The following is a 24,857-nucleotide window of genomic DNA, read 5'->3' as shown; positions in this document are numbered from 1 at the left end:
TTTTGATTGAAATAAAGATATGCATTCCGTTTGCAGGTATCGTTGAGCATTATAAAGATATACCATAATTCAACATCAGATGGTGATATAAATAAATATCCAGTATTTTTTTCATAATTAAATGCTGCCACTTCCTTTGGAATGTGTGCTCTTGTTTTGAGGATAATATACAATCCCTTCCACCAAAGCTTTTAAGCATTGCTGCGGGTCTGCTTTTCATTGAATGACATACTTTTGAACATTGTAAAGATGAAAACATATGTTCTGTGCAGGTAGAGGTCCTCTGTTAATTTTCTAAGGCTATGTGGACATTGTAATGTTTGTATAAGTATGTAAATATTCAGCTAATAGTCTTACCATGGTACTTCAAATAAAGCAGAATGGGAAGGAATTGGTAGCTAACTATATTACTTTTTATGTCTAGACTGAATCCCATGACAATGGATCTACTGCATAATCGAAATTGGTTTCCTAGTGAGGAAAACCTAAGAGCACTTACCAAGATGAAGGAACATCAGAGATGCGGGTCAAAGGATTCAAGCTTCTTTTATATGTTCACATAACACCTTATGATATATGCAAAGTGGGAAAGTGATGTTGACTCATCAAAATTATCCACAAGGAAACTTGGAAACACGAGTGACACTTGTAACATACATGATGAATGATTTGTTGGATCGTGTCTACCTTCGCTTTGCCTTATTAAGGATGTGCCAAGCCAAAGTGTTATATTATTAAAACTTTTTTTAAGATGCACAACATTCCGTGACATATTCATGGTCATGCACCTATTCTTCTATCCATCATGTTAAGAATTTTGATAGTGTATCTGTTAAATATATTTTATGCAGATCAACACTGTTGACCATCAAACATCCCAAATATCTTATGATTCTCAAAAACACCACAGGACAGCTGGTCATTTACAAAGCTCCGAGCTATATATAGATATGACTACATCAAGATGAAGTTCAGTCTTTTGCTAAGCAAGTAGATTTCTGCAGAGGTCCTTTATTTTTATTACAAATACACATACTTCCGGAGGAAGCCATATGTTTTTTGGGTAGTTCATACAGGCATATAGTGACCTACCACATATGAAATAATACGAGTTCACTCCTTAGCAAATCTCATAGGTGTTTTAGCTATGATTAAAAAATCTTAAGTACTCCAAGTTACCAGAAGGTAGGTAGGTAAGTGGGAATAGGAAACATATGAATGGATAAGAAGGGTGAGAAAAGAAAACAAGAACATGCCTTTAAAAAAGGAAAAATAAGACCCTCGTAGTTCTACACTAAAGTGACATGCATTTCTCAAATCTTACTCATCAAAATATGAAAGCTTTACCTAAAATCGTAAAAATAGTAACAATCTTTGTACTCGTGAAAGAAGCAACTCCAGGAATAGCAGCCACCGCAAACCAGATCGTTTATAGACATGGTGAGAAAATACAACCAGATTGTCTAGAATACACCAAGGTAGGTCAACTTTAATTACACTTGTGCCAGTGAAACCCTGTAACACTTTTGACTGATTGACGCATGCAAAAACTGGCCGGTCGGTCAGTGTACATTACTTTTGCGCTTATTAGACCGTGCACATGCTGTTGAGCACTGCTACTGGTGTAAGTGCCAACACCACAATCCAAAACTATTGGTGCAATATCGCCTAAATCGATGTAATCTGGAAATATTGGTGCAAACATACATGTCATATAGTTCAAAGGTCGCTAGAGACTGCAATTTGCAGGCCCATCTTTTGTTGATGTAGAGTCCAATATGTACATTTAAATGACCCTTGTCCGTCATCAGGTTTCATCTATAACTGAATTACATTTGTAAGTCATTGTGGTAGTTTTAAAGGCTGGACCAACTAATATATTCAGCCAGGCCCTTATATGTGTATCTGCTTTAGTCACAACATCCGCATACCATGTAGTTGTAAAGATGGACAACCTATCACAAATGTATAACATGATTTTCGACTAACAGTTAGCGAACAGGTCTGGACAGACAAATGAACAATCAGGGCACTAATGTCTTCTCTTCTTTGTTGTGCAACATCCATCCTTCTACATGCATTTTACAGCGGACATGTGATTTGGTGAAAACAGGGCACAGTTTTACAATCATTAACAAAGCCAATAGCAGAAGAGGCATGTCCAGGGGAACAGCATTGAGGAGCAGTGGCCGACGGCCATGTTTGTTGTGTTCAGGTTCCAAATAGGAATATTGAAATAGGGGGAAAGCAGAGGAGTGGAGTGATGGAGAGTCCACACTAACAGCAAGGGTGGGAGGAAAAAAGATCAAGGAGCAGCGGAGTGACATGTGGGAGAGAGTGTGAAGGCTGATAGTAAGCCACTGTGATAGTGAAGGGGGCAGAGAAAAGAGAAAGGGCTTGTTCCTCCAACAAGCACAAAAAGTAAAATGCCACACACGTACTATTAAGGAAAAGGAATGTCCTGGCATCAGCAGCGGGAGTGTAGTACTCATCTATGAAAAAACCATAGTAAACCAGAGATAGGCGAGGTTTGGGACAAAGAAAAGAATAGGGAGGCATTATATCCAATGAGAAGCGGGGAGCAGCTATTGAGAAGAAAGACTGCTAGAGACAAGAAAGCTAATGAATCATAAAAAGTGGGCAAACCCAGATTCCATCCTAAGAATATGGTAAAGTAGGGGTCTCCAACCTTTTCAGTAATAAGAGCTGTTTATTTTAAATGGAAAGTGTCCCGAGCAAGCACTATTTTGTAATAGTGACCACATCAGACAAGATTAGATAAGTGGACATTATTTATATGATTGCCTGTATTGATCACCTCACTGCAACGGGTACTGTTGCCAGCATGCCAGCATTAATGTAAAAAAATGCTTTGTCAATGTGGAATGTCTCTACATGGGTAACTTATAATAGCCTTAGTTAACAATACTAGTATTACGTCTCCACAACGACACATTTGTCACATATTTGTGTCCCAAATGCACACTTTTCAATTTTGGTAAGCATATATTAATTCAACCATAAAAATGCTTCCAATTCAGTAGGCTGAGCTGTACACACCCACGTACACAGGAGAGCTACTTATAGGTAGCTGTAGCTCACAAGCTACTTATATTGTATACAATGCTGCTGTAATGACACCTTAAAGGAGAAAGCAGAATAGCTATCAATTTTGCCAATGAAGGCAGCCAGTGTTAAAACAGGAGTTGTGACCCACTTAATCCAAGAAGAACTCCATGATAGAAGAGTCCTATTTCAGATTATTAAGGAGGCAATAATGAAAGTTATTGTGTGCAATACCATGCAATTCTGACTCCAGTTTAAACTAAGGCCAATAATTCTGATTTCAGACTATAGGAGGAGAAGTAGGTGGTACTCGAGTGTGGTCAATGATATGAAAAGTGGCAAAGACAGACAATAAAATAAGGACACCAAACACATTTACTCAGAATTGCTGGGCAGTTTGTCAATGGCAGCTACTACCAACATTTCAATGCGCAGGTCTGGAAAGAAGCCATTCTGAACAACCAATGAGAACAAGCTTATATAAATAAACATACTCTTAGGCAAAAGGAAACTTTGAAATAAAAGTAAACATTTGCAATGGACCAAGGATTGAGTAAGCATTACATTGAACTTACCTGGTTGACTGCAGGGCTGATGTTTCCTCATCCAGATGCAAAAGGGCATCTACCTGTGCAGCCAATTTTGGATTGAAGTTCACTGACTTATGTAGCACAAGAAGTGCCTGGCAAAATTTCAAACCCATTTCTTCTAGTTCCCTTGTGCCAATCTGAAAGCCCTGAAATGAGAAGGATGTTACACATTACTTCTACACATTGTTTTCTTTCTACAATATTGTAAATGACAATGAAAAACATATTATTCAGCATCATCATGACTTATTAAGCTCTGAAACAAAAGAATTGTGTTTGGCAGCATGCAAAATACAAAGGAGACAGTAAAATATACAAGCAATATATGTCTCTAGATACCAGTGCATTTTCCATTAGAATGTACGAATTATTAAAGGCCATATTGAGGCCAGGCATTAGCCAAGACCTTTTGATGGTACTAAAATATTATGTATAACATACTTACTTAATGGGGATTTCAGCTATTCCTCTTCATTCATTTAGCTGTTGTCATTCACATTTTGCTTCCGCCCACTGCAGCATACAGCATGAGGCAACGTCAGCCTAATTCAGCCCCTGCATTTTGCTCTTTAATAAGGTGGACGTCCGCACACAAGGTAGTTCCCTCAGTGTCAGTTTTTTGTTTTTACTTTATCATTTCTTTGGTAATGCCTGATGTGACAGCAGGACACCTTTGAAGTGAGCAAAGGGCACATTTCAGCTTTATCAGTTTGTCTCTCCTGTCAGTGCATTTGTAAATTCCTTTTGTAATGTCCTTTCTTTAGCAGAATGCAGCTATTTACCAGCCTACAATATTGTGTTCCGGGACTTAGTTTCACAAATGGTTCACAGGAAGAACACCAAACAGTACTGTGTTTAATTTGCAGTGCGCTTAAAACATTTTTATTTAAAAAAATCAGTTAACCCACAACACAGGGGGGCAAGATGGCGGCGTCAGGCTAGACGCCGGTTGCTGCTCCGGACAGGATAGCGGAGCATGCCGTAATTAAACCAGAGACCGATATTCCGATCAAGAGGGAAATGGACTAAAACATACCGATGAGTGTGCCAAAGTCCCGAGAGATACCGAGATGCGATTAATGCAGCCATATGAACTGGAAACTGTACCCGTCGCGGTCCCGCCTTCCACAAGGACGCCGCTTTCACTCCTCTCCTCCGTAATTGGGTTTGCTGTTCTACGTCTGCTGATCGGCAATCACCGATCTGGGAGTGTACTGCGCTCCTTATGCTGGCTCTATCGAACAAACTCCGCAGATGCTGTGAACTCCGTGAACTCCGTGATTGATACGGAACACCAGAGACCTGCAACCGGCAGCAGTGTGCTAACCTTGTCATCACCAATGGCCCCGAAAAACGCGGCGGCGGTAGCCTCGGCAGCGGCCAAGACAAGGACTGCGCGCCAGGCGCTGCGAGACCAGGAAACAAGTAAGCAGCAGCGTGGTGTCACAAGTGGGGGAGTGCAAGGACAAGGAATACATGTAGAAACAGCAGTAATGGTGGCGGAGAAGACGGTGTAAAAAACGCCGGCCCGGAGGGGGGTCTCTTCTAGTAAAACACCATTAGCGACCCTACCTGCTAAGAACGCTTCAACAAATACTACAACAGTGGCTACAATGTTTCGCGCTGCTAATCAAAGAATGGTGGCAAAAGAGACACAACAGAACGCCGAAAAGCAACAAGTGACTGCCCCCATGGAGGGGGGCGGTATGTCAGTAAACACAGGGGATAAAGGAAGTAACAGTGCTATGACGGGAATAGTGGGTGAGACATGCCCCACGGTATCAGTATTGGCTGAGGGTAATGATTTATCAGGCCAGACGGGGGCACAGAAAGCACCAGCGATGCAGCAGGAGCAAAGACAAGAGACAGAGACTGTGTCCAGCAGTGCACCCGAAAGACCCGGTCTTACTGGCGGGCAGGTAAGCCACCTTACCCCTTCCATCTCTGCACTCCCTAGATCCGGTATTAACGACCAGGTGGGCACAGATAACGAGGACTCAGTGGATAAAAATAGCCTAGCAAATCAAGAGGAGGGCAGTAATAACAATCGCAATGTAACTATTGAGCCTGCATCTAAGAATATTAATCAACAGGTCGATCAGCAGGAGGCTACAATTCTTCCCATTTTACACCTCGAAAGCAGTACGGGTAATGGGAATGCTAACCAGGGCCCTACTGTAAACCTTCAAAGTGCCACGGAGATGCAGGCAGATCTCTTACCTGAAATAGAAGTAGTCACTAGAATATTTGGTCTGTATTCAGGCTACTCATTAAATCAAGACAAAACGATGGTAGTCTGTACCGATAACACCCCATACACAGGCCAATATAGAGTAGGAAACGCAAAATACTTAGGGGTTAACATCTCACCGAATACTAACGATATCATCACACTAAACTACGACCCCTTAGTTACAAAAATAAAAAAAGATCTTTTTAGAGTAAACAACCTTCATCTATCCATAATTGGTAGAACCAACTATATCAAAATGACAGTATTTCCAAAACTACTATATTTGTTTCGAGCAATCCCTTTTCTAATTGACAATACTTATATGAAGAAGATAGACCAAGTAATAACATCGTTTATTTGGAATTATGGGAAGACAAGAAGGGCCATAACCAAATTAGTGCTGCCGACAGCCCGAGGTGGATTAGCAGTGCCAAATCTAACCTATTACATGTGGGCCGCCATTCTACAACAGATGGCCTTTTTAATCCCATCTAAAAAACCAGATCAAAACAGACCTCTACATAACATCCCTTCTATTTATGAACTGACATTAGGAAATACAGCACGAGGATTATTGTTAAGACAAATTGAGCCTTCATATTATAAAAAGATTAAATTTAAAATAGTTACAGACGCTTTCAAAATTTGGACCAGAGCTACTAAAATACTATCAATACCTAAATATACCAAATATACACCCTTATGGCACAGCTTTATAATCCCCCAGTATCTTAATGATATCATCACTAAACGCTGGGAAAACGTAGGTATTGTCACTATCGGCGACTTCTTAAACTCAGATGGTAGAACAACTTTCGATGAGTTACGCCTTAAATATCAGATTCATCCCGCAGACTACCTTAAATTCATTCAAATCTACACATCATTAAGACAATACATCACAAACACCGAGCTACAGTCGTCATCACTACTAGACCTGATGCAAAAATTATCAGTCAGAATTAGCGACATCTATGGGATCCTCATAAACAATCACCCGGATGATCTCGAAAGAATAGAAGAAAGTTGGGCTAATAAATTAAATAATTCTAATGTTGACATAGATATGGTGCTACAACTATCTTCTAAAGTTATACTTGCAAGTAATCTAAAAGCCCAAATCTATAAAACGGTATGTAATTTATACTACACACCATTTAAATTATTTTCATGGGGTAAGGCTAGTCATGATAAATGTCCTAGATGTGCACTTGGCCCCGCAAATTTAATACACATGTTCTATGACTGTCCGAAACTCAAACAACTAAAAGAAAGTATAGGTAAATACTGGACTGAGATCTTTGGTCGTGAGATCCAAACCTCATCAACCTTGTTTATATTAGGTTTTGATAGCTCCCTAGAACTCGATAATTCAGAAATCTATACAATCTACTTATGTACAGTCATATACAGAATTATTTTAGCAGCCCGCTGGAAGGATACAGAGCCCCCTACATTTCAGGGATGGATTAATAGACTCCTTGCAATATACAAACAAGAAATAGCAATATACAAAACCAGAGGGAAAAAATCTAGAGCTAAAGGGGAATTGATCTGGGCTTTCGTAGCTAATTGGTATGAACAGCAAAGGGCCTGACTTTAAAGCTATTTAAACCAGCTAGAAATAGTTGTCACTTCTATCCAGAAGCGTAGAGTAGGAAAATGAGGATATATTATATGTTTTTTGTTATTGTTTATATGTTTATTGTTTACTCATAGTCAATTTTATTATCAATATATTACCATATCTGCCACATATCTGCCACATCCAAAATGTTATGTGTATCAGCATTTGTATTTGTATTTAACGTATTATGTTCGGCCTTTTTGCGTTCCTATCATTGTTGTATATCTAAAAAATGCTCAATAAAAAAAAAAAAAAATGAGAAAAAAATAAAACATTTTTATTTAAACATGAGTTGGTTGTAATGAGGGTTTTAGTATCCAATATATTATACTACGAACCCTTTTTCTTTCCTTCCTCTGAATTCCTTCTTCTTTCCATCTTTCTTTTTCTGACATATGGGAGAGTAAGCCACATTCTTTATTCTTTTGCCCTTTTTTCTCTTCTATCTTTCTTTTTGCCTTCTTTCCCTTTTTCTTTTTCATTCTTTCATTCTTTCATTCTTTCCTTTTTCTTTCTTACCTTCTTTCTTTCAGCCGCGGCCCGTGGGGGGAGTTGCAGTGGGGCAGAGAGGCGGGGTGGGGGAGGGATAGGGTAGGGGTGCTAAAAATCGGAATATGGATAATTGGAGGTAAGTAAACAATTTAATAAATAAAACGAATTTCATAGCGCGCCCTGCATCGCAAAATGTTTATGTTACATCCTGCTTTTCTTTCTTCTCTGTCCTTCTTTAGTGTTTGTTATAACTTGCTCAGCATACATCTATGATGTCACATAGAATGCTGGTTGTGTATGCTTGAGAGGAGAGTCAGTTACATCTGAGGCTGAGCAGCAGTCCAGCTGCTCCTGGTGGGATTATAATTGAATTTACTTAATACTTTATTATCATCTTGATCAATTACAAATCTTCAATAAATCAGATCTATTTCTATCAACTGGATTCAAGGTTCATCTTTTAAATGTTACAATGGCGACGAGGTACAGAACCTATGCATTAAGGAAAAGACTGAATTACTACAACTAAGGAATTTAAGGAATCTGCAACTGAGAAACTATTTGAAGCACAAGAAGAAAAGGTAAATTAAGAAAATCACCCTGGTTAATCCCACCAGTGTCCCTTATGATCTGGACAGCCTGTTTCCCCAGGGTGTTGGAATTTTACTGCATGATTTACGCTACATTGGCCTAAAATTTAATGTTTGAAGAGTGAACTTTTACATTTTGTCTTCGGTTTTTGAGAGTGAAAATTTTGCTTGGCACCGTTGGATTATGGAAACCTGCTTACAAATGTGTCATTGAACCTGTTTCAAACACATGACTTGGATGTGTGTCATGTTTGAGGAGAAACACGCACCTACCATCACCTGTGTGGGAGTGAATGTACATCATTTAATTATTATTCGACATTCCAGCAGTGTGAGTAGAAGAAAAGAAGCCCCTGCGGAAGAAACACTGACATTTATAAACAGAGCACATTAATCAGTTTGATGATAACAGCTGTGCTCAGTCTCTAAAAATAAAAAAGGGGAATAAGTGAAAACTATGGATGTACGGAACAAAGATTAGTTGCCTGCTTTCACGGAGTTGAACGCGTCAATTATCTCACAGTTTATTACCAGTCTTAACCTTTCTATCTGACCTCTGAAGAAATCGGATTCATTGAAAGCTGTGTGCAGGGAAAAGACATTTATTTAAATTTTATTTTCAGTTGTTGACAATTTAACAACAGCAGCACACACTTGATATAATCGGACTTTCTGTGTGCAAGTCAAGATTTAATGTGAGCCTCCTCCCAATTTTGTCATTTAATTTGTTTTTACTGCACAAGAGTTAACAGTTTAACTCTCATAGATACCCTTAAGTTTACCTGCTGTCTTCCACGCAAAGGGCTTTCTGACGTCAGTGATCTGCTGTTTCATTTCTCTAATGTTTTTGCAAGCACAGGCGTGCTGTGAGTCACCCGGGACTACGTTAGATGCGTGCCACCATTTTGAGTTACACCCAAAATGTATTGAAAATTTGTCGGTGAGTTTAGTTTTGGAAATCACCTTGGAGACAGACATGCCGAGTCACTACCAGTCTTGTAGTATATGTGCTGTGTTTTGAACACAAATGCAGCGTAATGAAGAGTAATTTTGCCAGCAATTTCTTGTGTTCTGCAACAGGTGACATTTTATGAATGATTAATTTTCTTCTGCGCAGAACCCGGGTGAGAGATCACTCACCGGAGTTTGTTTATTCATCTGATTACTTAAAGGAAATTAACAATTTATTGTATTTCATTTTCTGAGGGAGGTGGTATGCGTTTTAGAAGGAGTGCACATTTTATGTTAAAATTTTACGCTATTGGTAATTCTCACAAGTTTGTTACATGTGTGCCATAGTGCAAACAATTTCAAGTGTATAAAAGTGTGTTGGCTTACTTTAAGGTAGTGAGCCATTTATATACTCAATTAACATTGAAGTGCTCAGTTGTTTTGAATTTTGCTTATATATTGATGATAATACTACAGTGAGTTAGTATCTTTAATGGAGGGAGCCATTCTTATGCTCAACTTAGGTTGAGGTGCCCCGTTGTTTTTAATTCAATTTTCTGGTATGTAATTTCTTTTATGAAATCAGCCATAGTGCTTTCTTGTGCAGAACCACCATTTAGGTACTCAATTTCTATTGAGGTGTTCAAATTTATTATTTCTTACTTTTAATGAACCACATTACTCAGTACCCTAAAATTTTAGAGGGGTTCATATATGTTACTGAGAGGAGTAATGCATTTTCTTTTATTGTTGTGAACCACAAATGTGCTCAAATTATTTTGAGGTGTTCTTTTCAGAGAATTAGTTGTCCTAGTGTTAGATTTATTGGATGTGTATTATACGGAGCCACATTTTGTGCTCAATTTTGAGGTGCTCCATTTTTTCAAGTTAGTTTTAAGAGCAGTGCTGTGCTCTATTTTGCGGAAGATGTTCATTTATACAAGGAGTTATGCAGTGTTATACGAGGAATTATACTGCTTCTAGATTTTATGTATACGGTTTGCATCCGAGGATGAACCATTTTTCAGAAATTTCATTGTGTTAAAAGCGTTAGTGCTGTGCTGAACCACTTTATTTAGTGCTCTTATATTTTAGAGGCGTTCAGTTTGTTAAGTTTAAAGGAGCCGTTGGTTACTCTATTTACAAATGTATTTATTTATCTAACCCATCCGTTTTCATTCTTGTGGATGTTATTATGTATCAAATCCATATTTTCCATTCTAGTGGACTTTATTAAGTTATGCATCAAATCCATATTTTCCATTCTAGTGGATTTTGTTGTGGATGTTGTTATGTATCAAATCCATATTTTTCCATTCTAGTGGATTTTGTTATATTATGTATCAAATCCAAATTTTTCCATTCTAGTGGATTTTGTTATGTTATGGGTGACTGTACTTCTTTCACCAATTGAGGTTTTAACCTTTTTCTATTTACTTTATTTATAATATTCACTGTGTAGGTGTGGTATGTTCTATCTTCTCTACACTATTCATTCTTCCATTCTTGTGGATTTTGTGTTGTTGTGCATGATTGTATTTTCTTCCATGCTTTCACTATTTTAACTTCCTCCTTTGTATCTTTTCAATAATATTTGTCGTGTAGACATTGTATGCTCTTTCATCTACTTTTCTACTTTCTTTGTTTCTTATCTGTTTTTATTTCTATTAAAGGGGGAGATGTGTTACATCCTGCTTTTCTTTCTTCTCTGTCCTTCTTTAGTGTTTGTTATAACTTGCTCAGCATACATCTATGATGTCACATAGAATGCTGGTTGTGTATGCTTGAGAGGAGAGTCAGTTACATCTGAGGCTGAGCAGCAGTCCAGCTGCTCCTGGTGGGATTATAATTGAATTTACTTAATACTTTATTATCATCTTGATCAATTACAAATCTTCAATAAATCAGATCTATTTCTATCAACTGGATTCAAGGTTCATCTTTTAAATGTTACAGTTTACTTACCTCCAATTATCCATATTCCGGTTTTTAGCACCCCCACCCCGCCTCTCTGCCCCACTGCAACTCCCTCCATGGGCCGTGGCTGCTTTCTTTCCTCTTTTCTTTCTTTTCCTTGCTTATTTCTTGTTTCCTTTTTGCCTTCTTTCCCTTTTTCTTTCCTTCTTTTAAATCTTTCTTTTTGCCTTCATTCCTTTTTCTTTGCATCTTTTGTTTATCTTTCCTTGTTTCCTTCTTTCTTTCTTGCCTTCTTTACTTCCTTCTTTCTTGCTTTCTTTTCTTTTTTCTTTCCTTCGTTGTTTCTTTTGTGCTTTCTTTCCTTCTTTCTTTCATTCATTTCTTCTTTTCTTCCATTTTTCATCTTTTTGTGTGTTTTCTTTCCTTATTTCTTTCTTTTTTGCATTCGCTGCTACTTTTTATTTTTTGCCTTCATTCCTTTTTTTTGTTCCTTCTTTCCTCCATTTGTACCTTTTTTCTTTTTGTCTTTTTCCTCCTTTCTTCCTTGCCTTCTTTTTTTTAAACTTTCTTTCCTTCTAAATATGAGTAAAAAAGTAAAATACGTGTTTTTCGGATTGATTCTCAAAGCTCTAAGGCATCATCTCTAGGCCGTTATCTCTGCTTGACAAGTCATGCCATGGGGTTCAAAAAAGGGAAAAGGCTTACCGGTACGCGTGTCGTTTGAAACGCAGGGCCGGACTGGCTACCGGGCAGTTGTGTGTGCTGCCGAACAGCGGGATGCTTTCGTTGATGGGGACCTTTTTTTTTTTCAAAGCGCACAGAGGTCCCCATCAACGAAATACGCCCATACCACGGAGAAATCCTCCCCCTGCTCGGCAGCACATACAACTGCCCGGTAGCCAGTCCGGCCCTGTTGAAACCACGACTGCAGGCGCCTTTTCTTTTTCCATAAACTGTGTCCCAGAAATAGCAGGTGAAAGCAAACTGAAACTAATGCATATCCACTCCCCTAAGTTGCCTCGGCCTTACCCAATTAGGAATTCTAATTCACGGAGGCGAAAGGGAGTGCTGCAATTGTTACCACCCCCTGCACTCAGTGCACGGGCGCCAGCCCTGCCCCTTCCCATTATATTGAATGGCGCCCCACTGACCGCACCCTGTGCCAATTCATTAGCGCCTCATTTGAAATTCCTGCACTGCCGCTTTGCCAGCCGCTCCCACAATGCGGCTGTCACCCCCTCCTCGCTTGTGCCTCGAGGGCGAGGAATAGTCCTCGCCCAGCGCCCAGCTTTGCACATGCGTAAATTGCAGATGAAGACTCTTTGAGGCAAGTAAAAAAACTATTTGATTTTACATAGTTAACTTTCACGGGGGAGCACCAAGCAGTAAAACTGTTCCATGGTGGTCATTCTCTCCCTTTAGTTCCAATGCTGGTTGGTAGGGCAACGCCCCCTATGCCCCTTAACACCAACCGCCCCTGCAAAAAGTGCGTAATCCTACAACTCAGAGGTAGCCTACAACTAGATGGGCACAAATACGAGATATCGTGGGTTGCACTCTCCTTTGATATGGAATGAGTAGTGACTTTCCACTGTGTGAAAGAGATAAACTTTAATACACCGTAGACTTTGACACTAGGCAGGGGATGGAAGGGGAGGGGGAAAGAGGGAGGGGGAAGTTATCCAAATGCTCTAGATGCTGCTTGATTACCAGTTAAAACCATGTACAAACACTTGTTTCTAAATTCTGCTGGCTGTAACCAAGCTGACGTGAAAGTACAACAAATGCCATATTTATACACGTAATGTGGTGTTCTGACCCAAATTGTTTAAGTATACCAATGTAAAAATGCAATAAACCTTTGATTTAAAAAAACAAAAGCAGTATTTTTCTGGTGGCGCAACATGCAGTAATAATAATATATCCTTGAATTTGTAAAGCGTACAGCTATCTCTGAAGTGGTTTCCCGGCGCTGGGGGCCCTAGGGGAGATTAAGCTAGCTAATGCCCAGAGTCACATGGTGCTGGGCTGACCTGCCGCCGGCGATCGAACCATGAACGCTGTAGTCCGGAGTCAGGCCCCCTGGCAGCTGCGCCACACCTCTTCCACAATTCCACCTTGCAGTGGTTGATCTATTGTACTCCAACTGTTACTGATTTAATATTCATTAAACTGTTAAACACAGCCAATTATAAGGCTAAGTCAGAAATTCACAAAGAAGGTGACAATGTAAGAATTACAGAAACTAAGGGGAAAATATATCAATATGTGAAACAGTGCAGCAAGCCACTTTGCTGCACTGTACTGTGTGACAGTCAGGAATACACCATATTTAACTTCATAGGGCACATTTTTGCATTTTCCCAGTGCTGGCACACAATGTGCAGCCTAGCGCCAATGCAGGAATGCTTGCACTATTTTGCAAGGGTGCCTACGTTTTAATTACCCAAGGCTTTTTCCTTTTTGTATGTGTGCTGAAGAATGCATATTTGTGCTAACAAATTAAGCACACATAGAAAGAGGAAAAAAAACGAGGAGTAATAAACATATTTCTCCTTGTTACGGAGGCTGAGCAGTTTTGGCATGTTCCCAGGTCTACCACTTATAGAAAATGTGGAATTGTGTCAAAATCCATGGGTGTTGCATTGGAACTCACAGGCACCACCAATGGAACACCTCACTGGGGCTGAGTAACGCAATGCAGCAATTTGTGCAGCATTGCGTTACTCTGGATTCATCAATCCTCTATGGCCAAGCAAGTTGGCTTTGCGTGGCTTTATAAATCATACTTAAGGGTTGCATCACACAAGCAGCCTTTATGTAGTGCAAAAGCAATGCAACCCTCTAATATATATTTCATAGTTTCTAGAATTTTGGGGCATATTTATGAGGAAGTGGCAGAGCGCAGTGTAAGCCACCTTGGCCTAACGCTGTGCTCCACCAATTCCAAAACGCAGGACTGCACTGTATTTACAAGGAGACGGTGCAGCTCTGCATTTCCCCCTGCGCTGACGCTAATTTTAGCTGCCTAGCACAACGCAGACAATCTTGCACCATAGTCCAAGGGTGCCTGCATTGTAAGGGAGGATTATTTATGTGCTTAATGCAGAACACATAGAAGTGGCTAAAAGTCATTTTTGTTATTGATTGTTTATGTGCGGGATGGGTCACCTTCCTGCACTTAAACAATCAAGGGCCGTTTGCTGTTTCTATGTGTGCTGCACAACCCTACACACATAGAAGCAGCGAAAATGAAGAGAAATTAAACATTTCTCCTCGTTGCAACTGTTTAAGACCAGAATTTCCCTGGTCTTAATTTTGGCACTGCTCCATATTTACGCTGCCCTTGTAAATATGGGGTTACGTCAAACTGAATGGGTGTTGCGGTGGAGCACCCACCCCAGTACCCATTTCCCAACCCTTCACGCTAAGTATAGCATGAAATGGGGTCTCAAGGTGGCATTAAGACACCTTAAGTCGCTTAACGCTGCCTTGGGAATACAGCGTAGTCCCAATGGCCAACACAAAGTCAGAAATGGTCCCTATCTCCATCATAACACCACTGAAAGTGACGTCGTGTTTTGATAGGGGCTTGTAAATATGCCTGACTGTGTTATTTGCTCTCTGTGTTTTTTAGTGTGAAATACGTCATCTGTCCAAAAATGGATGTGGATGCAGCTCGTTCTAAAATATAGCACTAAACGCCAGATTTACACTTTGCTAAATTTCTATAAATGTTTCTGAAATGTCATCTAATTGCAGAAAATTACATGAATTTCACACACTGTTAAGAAAGTGACTTGGTTTTACAGAAGAGACCTGGCTTTGAAGTAAGGGGGGCTTGGGGGAGGGCAGCCGACCTCCGGGAGGTCTCCTCCCCCGGGCGGTTTGGGAGATCCGGGTGGGGTATTCTTTCTAGCAGGTTCTTTTTGGGCGTTTTTTGGGCTGGTTTTAGTTGTTTTGTGCGCTCCCCTATGAATGGGCGGGGCTCCTCGCTCCGGGCACCATTTTGGGCTTGGTGACCTGGTGGCCGGTTGAGCTTAGAATTTTTTGTGTCATACTTTGGTATTTCGTTTAGTTTCCTTGGCTAGTCTGATCCGATATCATGTCTGGTGAAGATTATCGTGTATTGGAAGCTATTCGCCTGCTTAGCGAGGCGGGGCGTTTGGACCTGGTCATTGGCGACCGGGGTCGGGCCGAGACCCCGCGCCCCCAGCGGGAGGCCTCTGCGAGGGTGTCGGCTGTGGTGGCAGCATGTTACTCCCCGAAACGTCGGAGGCAGGATGGGGTAAGTGAGCGGGGTCGTTCTAGGACCCGTCGGGCGGGTTCCAGGGCCCGGCGGGGGAGTGATGCTAGTTCTTCTGATCCGGCCGTTTCTTTGGATTCCTCGTTGTTGGAGGAGGCTGGGGTTGGGGGTTTCCCTCTCGGGGAGGGAGTGGTTTCTGAGATTGGTCTGCGGGAAAGAGCGGCCTCTGCTCCTGTTTTGCGGGGCCGTCGTGCTTCCAGGCAACGTGGTTGCACGCGGCGTTCGGCTTCTGCCTCCGCGGGGGTGGGGACTGAAGTCACTCAGGCGGGGCGGGCGGAGGCCATTTTGGATGTGGTTTCTGTGGCGCAGCAACCGTTACAGAGTGCCCCAGATCGGGACATTGAGGAGGTGGTCGCTCCCCTGAGCGTTATACGCCGCCATGTGTTTCAGGTCCCGGTGACGGTTGACGGTGGTGCGGTTGGTGAGCACATTGCGCGTCCTTTGGTATCTACTGCGGTTGTCGGAGGGCCTGAGGGCCGTGGCGTTCTTGTTCGCTCTGCGGGGAGGGGTTTGCAGAGTCCGTTATTGTTTTCCCCATCTGGGTCGGTTGTGGGGGGGGAGGCCGTGTCTGGGGGTTGCAGCTCCTTGGGGGAGGGGGAATGGGCCCAAATGGGTCTGGGAGTGGGTGTGGGGCGGCCGGACTTTCTGATCCCTGGTGGGGAGCTGGACTGCGCGGGTGGGTCGGTGGGAGATTCCCGCCAGTTTCGGGTGGTGGGCGACCTTCCCACCGGACGGGTTGAGAGTGGTGAGGATGTTGCTCAGCGAGGTGTGGGGGGGGAAGGGGCTTTTTATAGGCTGTCGGGGGATTTTCAATGGCATAGTGGGTTGGTGGGTTCAGGGCCTGCTTCGCGGGGTGCTCTTTCAGTCAGGGGGGTTCAGGATTGGGACCCTCAGGGGACGGCTTCGAGAATTATTCAGGCTGTGTTGGATGTTAGCTCGGATGAGGAGGTCTGTCCGCCGTCTCCGCGACTTTGCGATGCTTTAAAGAGAAAGAGTGTTGTTAGTTCTGGAAGTTTTAGGGTGTCTGGTAGGGGGGGCGGTGTTAATGTTGGCGGTTTGTCTTCCGCACATAGAGTTGGTTTTTGTGAGGGACCCGGCACACCAGTCCGGCCTTTTTCTTTCCAGGAAGAAGCTCGATCTACGGCAGCAGACTTGGCAGGGCGGCAGGCAGCCCGGGTACGCCGAGGAGAAGTGCGGGTGGAGCCTAGCGCGGCACGTCCCATACCTTCGAGGGATCCCGCTGTGGCCATCACACGCAGGTTTAATACGACCTCGATGGTCCCAACGAGGGATTTCTACATGGGCGGTGCCTCCGGGTCCAGTACGACCTTCCCGGCCTCGGCGGTGGATTCCAGCGTTGCTCATGGGAGCGGGTTACGTACGACCTCTCCCGTGCCACGTGGTGTTTTGACTACTGGTTTATCCTTTTCTGGAAGTCAACAGGTTGTCAGTAGTTCTGGTGGGGGGGTGTATAGACGAGTTCAGTCGTCCTCCCCACCTAGGTCCAGAGTGCGGGCAGGTAAGGCCCATGTTCGTTCAAATACGGTGGAGTCAAGACAGACTTCGGTGGTGGTCCCTCCCCCTCAGTTGGAGGACTCCCTGATCTTAGATTATGATGAGGATAGCCCTGAAGAGGGCGAGGTTCGTGATTTTGGGTCTAGGGGGGGGCAAGTTAATGTTTCTCGTGACATGTTTCAGGACCAAGTGGTTCGGAGTCGTGTGGAATCGTCACAGCCACGAGTGCTCGGCCCCGCGGTGAGGGCTCCTCGAAGGGCAGATGAAGGTGCACGGACGGCATGGAGGACGGAAACCAGTCAACCGCCTCTTTTAAATCCAGGTGAGAATGTGGTTCAGGCCGTGCGGCCCAATATGGTCTCTATTGGTGTTGGTGTCGATTTAATTTCGACGGAAAAGGATGGTAAACTGTATAAAGGACGTGTGGTACGAGATCAAGGTGTTGGTACTAATGGTGATGAGGTTAATACAAGTCACATGGTGGATAGTGGCACGTCCACTGTTGGTGTGGGTACTACGACAAAGGTGCTTCACAGTAAAGAACTCAAAATCAAAAAGTTGCCGTACATGGGTGTTACAAAGCCTTTGGGGGCTCATTTGATGCTTAGTACGAAAGAAAAGATATGGAATGGTGAGTATGTGGAACTGTTAAAATTGCTCCACAGGGAAGTCCGTGCTAAGGAAGGTTCTAAAGAAGAAGAGTTCGAGTTAGCTAAACGCCCTAAAGTTCCCCTGAATATAGAAAATTGGACGGCGGCCTTTTTAATTTTTGCCAGCGTCTATTGTGAGAAATTCCCTGAGCGCTGCGTGTCCCTGTTTAAATACATGGATGTTATCCGTAAGGCTCAGCTAACCAGGAATGATTATGCATGGGCTCAATATGATGAGGAGTTCAGGGCACGAATGGCTTGGGATCCTGAGGCGAAATGGGGGGAGTTGGACTCTGACCTTTGGCAGCAAACGATGGGATCGTCGGCCTCTGGTAAAACCATTTTTACGGCCAGTGGTCTTCCTATATTGTATCGTCCCTTTCAGTCCCGTCCCACCCGGGGAGGGGTGGGGGCCGTCTCTTCCGCCCAGTCGCCCATCGGCACATGCTGGGATTTTAATACCGGGACCTGTACTAGACAGTTTTGTAAATTCCGCCATGAATGTTCCCAATGTGGGAGGAAGAGTCATCCGTTGTCCCGCTGCTGGGGTCCTAGGACCCCAGGGCCCCAGGGTTCCCAACAGAGTTCAGGAACTTTCGTGCCACCACAACAACCCCCAGCTCCCAGGGGAGGGAGAGGTTCATCTGGGGCTGGGCCCAAAGGCTCGTACTCCGGTTAACGTAACCAGATTGGCCGCGGCTTTGCGGGACTATGAGCCTGCGGAGCTGCGGTCGGTCTTGTTGTTGGGTTTTCAGGTGGGGTTTCGCTTGGGGTATAAGGGACCGCGTCTCAGACGTTGGTCCAAGAATTTAAAGTCAGCGAGCGAACACCCAGACATTGTACAGTTGAAATTGGACAAAGAAGTGAGTGAGGGTCGGATGGCGGGCCCGTTTGATGACTGGCCTCTGGCGAACCTTATCGTGTCCCCAATTGGTGTAGTCCCCAAGAAGGAGCCGGGTCAGTTCCGGCTCATTCAACACCTGTCATGGCCGGACGGTGAGTCAGTAAATGATTTCATTGACCCGGAAGCGGCATCGGTGTCCTATTCCTCTGTGGATGTAGCCATGCAGCTGGTTGTCTCGGCGGGCCCTCACGCCCTGATGGCAAAATGCGACATTAAGTCCGCATTTCGGCTCCTTCCAGTCCACCCTGAGGACTGGTGTCTTCTGGGCATCCATTTCCTTGGGAAATGGTACGTGGACAAGGCGTTGCCAATGGGCTGTTCTATGTCCTGTGCTTTGTTCGAAACTTTCAGCACCTTTCTTCAATGGTGGTTTACTACACAGAGTGGCCATGACCTTGTCACTCATTATTTGGACGATTTCTTTTTTGTAGGTGCTGCCAATTCCTTAGCCTGCCATGCGGCTCTCACATCTTTTCAATCACTGATGAGTTACTTGGGTGTGCCATTGGCTCCAGAGAAGACCATGGGTCCTTGCGCGACCATGTCTTTTTTGGGGATCGAGCTTGACTCTCATTTGTTGCAGGCTCGTCTTCCATTGGACAAGAAACAGAAAATGCTTCAGCTGGTTGGAACTATGTTGGGGAAGGAGAAGGTGTTTGTGAGAGAGATACAGGTTTTGCTGGGACACCTGAATTTTGCCTGCAGAGTGGTTCGGGCGGGTAGGACTTTTTGTAGGAGGTTAGGCAGAGCCTTGTCTGGTCATTCCCTTCCACATCATAGGGTGAGACTGTCTGCGGGGGTGAAGGAGGACTTACGTATGTGGGTCTTTTTCTTACATTCCTTCAATGGTGTGCCTTTGTGTTGGGAGGTGGATTGGTGTTGGGAGGTACAGATCTTTTCTGATGCCGCCGGTAGTGAGGGTTTTGGTCTCTACTGGCAAGGACGGTGGTGTGCTCAACAGTGGCCCATGCAATGGAAGAATGGTGGTAGAAGTATTGCCTTTCTGGAACTTTTTCCTGTGGTTGTGGCGGTCACGCTGTGGGGGGCGGAGTTGGCCCACAAAAAGGTCCTTTTTCGGATCGATAATATGGCTGTGGTTCAGGTGATTAACAAACAGTCGGCCAGAGATCCCCAGATGTTGAAACTTCTGAGAGTGTTTGTGTTGGGTTGCCTGAAACATGATATTGGTTTTCGGGCCCTTCACGTGCCTGGCGTGGACAATGACATTGCGGATGCTTTGTCTCGTTCACAGTGGGAGAGATTCCGTGGGCTTGCTTTGGAGGCAGACGAGGAGCCGACTCCCATGCCGGAACACCTTTGGACGATAGGAGACACCGGGTCCTTCACTTGGTTTTAGGTTCCCTGGCCCCTTCCACGAGGACGGCGTATGAGTTAGCCTGGAAGGAATTTTTGGAGTCAGGCGCTTGTCGGAGGGATCTGGATTGGCAAAGGTCGGAAGATGTGGTACAGTTTATTTTGGTGTTAATGGATAAGAAGTTGTCTAGAATTACTATATCTGGCAAATTAGCTGGAGTTTCTTTCATGGGTAAGCTTTTGTGGGGTTACTCTCCGTCGGCTGGGGAGTTGGGTAGGAGAATGTTGGAGGGATGGTCTAGAGACAGTGGTGCTATTCGCACTTTGCGATCTCCTTTGTCGTGGCAAAAGCTGTTTCAGGTTGTTTCTGTCCTTCCGGTTGTGTGTACTGACCGAGTGGAAGCGTGTTTGTTTGCCACGTTGATGGTGTGGATGTTTTTTGGGGCTTTTCGTGTGTCTGAATTGCTTGGCAACAGATCCTCTCCTGGCCTCCTGTGGGGGGATGTTCAGATCACGGAGCGGGGGGTCCACATTTGGCTCTCACACTCCAAAACGGATCAGAGAAGTGTGGGCAAGGGTGTCTGGTTAGAATCGGTTTCACCTCAGGAAACGTGCCCTTTACATTGGGCCCTTTGTTGGAGGAAACTGTCGGGTGGGTTGGTGGATTTTCGAGTTTTTCAACATGCCAATGGGTCTAGTGTGACGAACTATCAACTGCGCATGGTACTGCGTAAAGCGCTGCGACATATTGGTTTGGATGGGTCTTCATACGGTACTCATTCTTTTCGGATTGGGGCAGCCACGGAGGCCTTCCACAGGGGTTGGTCGAGGGAGGACATCATGGGTCTGGGGCGCTGGACTTCTAACTGTTTTCGGCGCTATGTTCGTAATGAGCCTACTGGAGCGCTGGCGTCCTCCTCTGTTTTGCCTGTCTGACTCTGTTTTCTTTTTCAGGTTCTGTGGCGGGTCCTCGGGCTGCTTACGTTACAGTTTGGATCGTGGGCCATTCGTTCATTAAGAGAGCTCAAGTGCAAGCCCGTCAGAGTTATTTTGGTTCCTCGTTGGGGTTCAATGACAGTTTGTTTAATGTGGTTTGGAAGGGAAAGGGGGGTATGTTGTGGAAAGAACTTATACCTGCCTTGAATTCTTGGTTGGTAGGGGGGGTTTGCCCGGACGTCCTGGTGCTTCATTTGGGCGAGAATGACATGGGCTCTGTCAAAGGGGTTGTCCTGCTCCGGGCGATAAAAAAGGACTTGGCCTTGCTACACAGTCAGTGGTCGGGTTGTCATGTCATCTGGACGGAGATGGTGCCGCGGAGGGTTTGGAGGTATGCGGTGAAACCGAAGGCGGTGGACAAATCCCGGAGGAAGGTGAATTTGGAGGTTTCCCGTTTTTGTAGAGACCTGGGTTTCGGGCGCATCGTCCATGGTGACATTAAATATGATGCGGTGGAATTTTTTCGGGGGGATGGTGTACACCTGTCCCGTATGGGTATGGACCTGTATCTTCTGGAGTTGCGGGAGGTTCTATCTCGCTGTTTGACGGTTCGTCAGCTGTTTGGTGAGTAAGTGTTAGTCGTTTTTGTATTCTGGTTTTCCCCTTCCTTTTCTTACTGGGTCTCCCTCGTACCCCCCCCCCCCCCCCCCGGTTTGCGGCGGTTGGGGGGGGCAGAAAGGTGGGGCTCTCTCCGTATCAGTCTTTCACCCCACGGCTTTCTGGTTGGCGGTTTTGCTATGTGATCGTCAGTTTTGGGCCAAGTTGGACCCGTTAGTTGTATCGGTTATTGTTTGGGGATTGTTCAGTTTGATTGACGTGGGGTTCGGAGAATATGGATCGGGGGATATGTTCTGTTGGTTTATAGTCAGAGATGTAAGATTATATTTATTAGGTGATGTTATAATGTTATAATGTTATTGGGGTTTGTATGGTTTTGTGTTGGGTATGTACGGGTGGGGGTGGGTGTGATGGAGGGTGTGGGGTGGGGGCGGGGTTTTGGGTGTGAAATAAAAACGAACAAAAACTTGGGTTGTGGTTTAGATTGTGAGGCGGTTGCCGAGTTTGTGTATTTTGTAAATGTGCACCTGTTCCAATAAAGCGGCCTTTTTCACACTTAAAGGGTTTTTTGAGTCTGCTCACTCTCCCCCCACCCCTCTCTCCCAAGGGGGGCTTGGGGGAGGGCAGCCGACCTCCGGGAGGTCTCCTCCCCCGGGCGGTTTGGGAGATCCGGGTGGGGTATTCTTTCTAGCAGGTTCTTTTTGGGCGTTTTTTGGGCTGGTTTTAGTTGTTTTGTGCGCTCCCCTATGAATGGGCGGGGCTCCTCGCTCCGGGCACCATTTTGGGCTTGGTGACCTGGTGGCCGGTTGAGCTTAGAATTTTTTGTCCCCCCCCCCCCCTCTCCCCTTTTTTAAGGGATTTTATTTATTTATTTCTTCGTTTGGCTGCGGTTTGAAACATGTGTTCATGGGGTTTTACGTTGTGCTTTGTCGCTTGGGACAGGTGCGTGGCGGTTTTGCTATGTGATCGTCAGTTTTGGGCCAAGTTGGACCCGTTAGTTGTATCGGTTATTGTTTGGGGATTGTTCAGTTTGATTGACGTGGGGTTCGGAGAATATGGATCGGGGGATATGTTCTGTTGGTTTATAGTCAGAGATGTAAGATTATATTTATTAGGTGATGTTATAATGTTATAATGTTATTGGGGTTTGTATGGTTTTGTGTTGGGTATGTACGGGTGGGGGTGGGTGTGATGGAGGGTGTGGGGTGGGGGCGGGGTTTTGGGTGTGAAATAAAAACGAACAAAAACTTGGGTTGTGGTTTAGATTGTGAGGCGGTTGCCGAGTTTGTGTATTTTGTAAATGTGCACCTGTTCCAATAAAGCGGCCTTTTTCACACTTAAAGGGTTTTTTGAGTCTGCTCACTCTCCCCCCACCCCTCTCTCCCAATGTTGCAGGTGAGAAATATTGGCACATAAGAACATCAGCATCTAGAGCTGCACATTCTGTGTTTGCACTGACACATACTCCACCCTTTCATTTATAGGGTGGGTTTGATGGCACCAATAGAGGTTTATGCATTCAGGAATCTCACCTACCCATATCAGGGCACCTTGGTACCCATTATTTCAAATGCCAAGGTGGGGTGAGAGGGTGCTTCAAGAGCACACGTACACCTCTTGCCCAGGAAGGGACCAGTAATCCTGCGCTCTCTGAAACGTATTTGCAGTGTACGTATTTTGCCTACTAGAAAAAAAATCTGTTTTAGAATTAAAGGGAATGTAATTAATCAAATCAATGTTTACACCTGCTGTGCCAGTATGAACGAGCTAATTTCCAAATCGAGGAAAATCATTTAAACATTACGATGTCCTTTCGTCTTCGAGATCACAGCCGTCAGAACAATTCGATTTCTACGCTGATTGTTCGCAAAGTCTATGGGGACTGCAGCTGTCTCCAGACTGAGGCAATAATTGCATGGTCCTGCACATCTCTGTTAGCCCAGTGACGCGTGCATGACAAAGCAGGATGAGGATAACATCCCAAAGGTCAGGGTATCAAGTACAAGGACAACACACAGATTACGTTCTGTCGATTTCGCCTTGTTTTCCAGGATATTCTCATAGGGGTTATTGTACATGTGCACGTGACACAGGAAACAGGGGTGAAGAGAAAAAGCAAGCTGGGGCACTATTGTTTGGAGCTGGGTTAGAACCAGATCTTTTCTTGTATAACTTCTACATTCTTCCTTGAATGCATTAGAGCTAATTTTAAAAGAAATGTCCTTCTACAATTGCATTACTACACATGATTGAAAATAATATGAAAAATACACTTACCCTGCTTAAACCTACACAGCCAGCAACTGTGCACCTGTGATCACAACCTTGTAATTGGCTTGTTTTGTTAATTAAAATTGTGAATCAAACAGGTTCTATTTGTCTTTAAATTAGTGATCTGGAGACTGAGCCATCTCCTGAGTGTAATGCCGTAATAGCCTTTATCCCACTGCTGAAATGTAGGTACTATACGCCGAAGTAAGATGCCAGATACCCCTGATCCGACCATTTGCCATTTATTTGCCTTCGGGCCTGCAGTGATAGGCTGAGGAAGAAGACTGATGTGGCGGCATAGTTGGCACAGCAAGCAGCACTCACGGAGATTTTACCCTGTATAATACCAACCCGGCAGTGCTAGAACCCAGGGGGGAAAAGAAACGCTTTGTAGATCGAGAGGCTGGGAGAAGGGCCCTGGGCGATGAAGCACTGTAACTGATCTTCATGAAGTAATGAGAACCAGAAAGGCTGACTGCCGGATCAGCAGTCGAATCAGGGGCTAAGGCACACTGGATTAGCCACCCCACTACTGGTGAGTACCCTTGAAGGAAAGTAAAGCAGCCTGGACGTGCCACGGGCTGAGCCTGACGTTGCACTGGAGAAAGGGGGCGGCATAGAGGAAGGTGTGCCTCACAGAATGGGATGGGCTGACCTTTGAACCCCGAATCAAGGTACCGGCAGACCCCAAGCATGCCTAAGGCTGTAAAAGGCCATTTAGAAGTCCAATCCCACAAATACTGAGTGGGTAAGAGACCCTGATGCAGCCAAGGATTCGCATTGCAGCAATTAAGTACCGATTCCTAAAAGGGGATAGATCCGGATTACAATGCTGATGTGGGATAGCAATGTGGCTCGACAATAAGCGGGCTGCCAG

General features: G+C 44.3%; 1 protein-coding gene across 2 annotated transcripts in view; it reads right to left on the bottom strand.

Moving 5' to 3' along the window:
- AGBL1 (AGBL carboxypeptidase 1) overlaps positions 1 to 24,857 on the bottom strand; it is a 4,192,795-nt gene that overhangs the window by 845,584 nt on the left and 3,322,354 nt on the right. For both annotated transcript variants that reach the window (XM_078683166.1, XM_078683165.1), the window contains one exon: positions 3,642 to 3,802. In XM_078683166.1, coding sequence (XP_078539292.1) covers positions 3,642 to 3,802 — 161 coding nt within the window. The remainder of the gene's footprint in view (positions 1 to 3,641; positions 3,803 to 24,857) is intronic.

Source organism: Lissotriton helveticus, chromosome 3_1 (genome assembly GCF_964261635.1).
Source record: "Lissotriton helveticus chromosome 3_1, aLisHel1.1, whole genome shotgun sequence".
Taxonomy (NCBI): Eukaryota; Metazoa; Chordata; class Amphibia; order Caudata; family Salamandridae; genus Lissotriton; species Lissotriton helveticus.
Note: the sequence above shows the minus strand (reverse complement) of the source record. Positions and strands in the feature narration are given on the sequence as shown.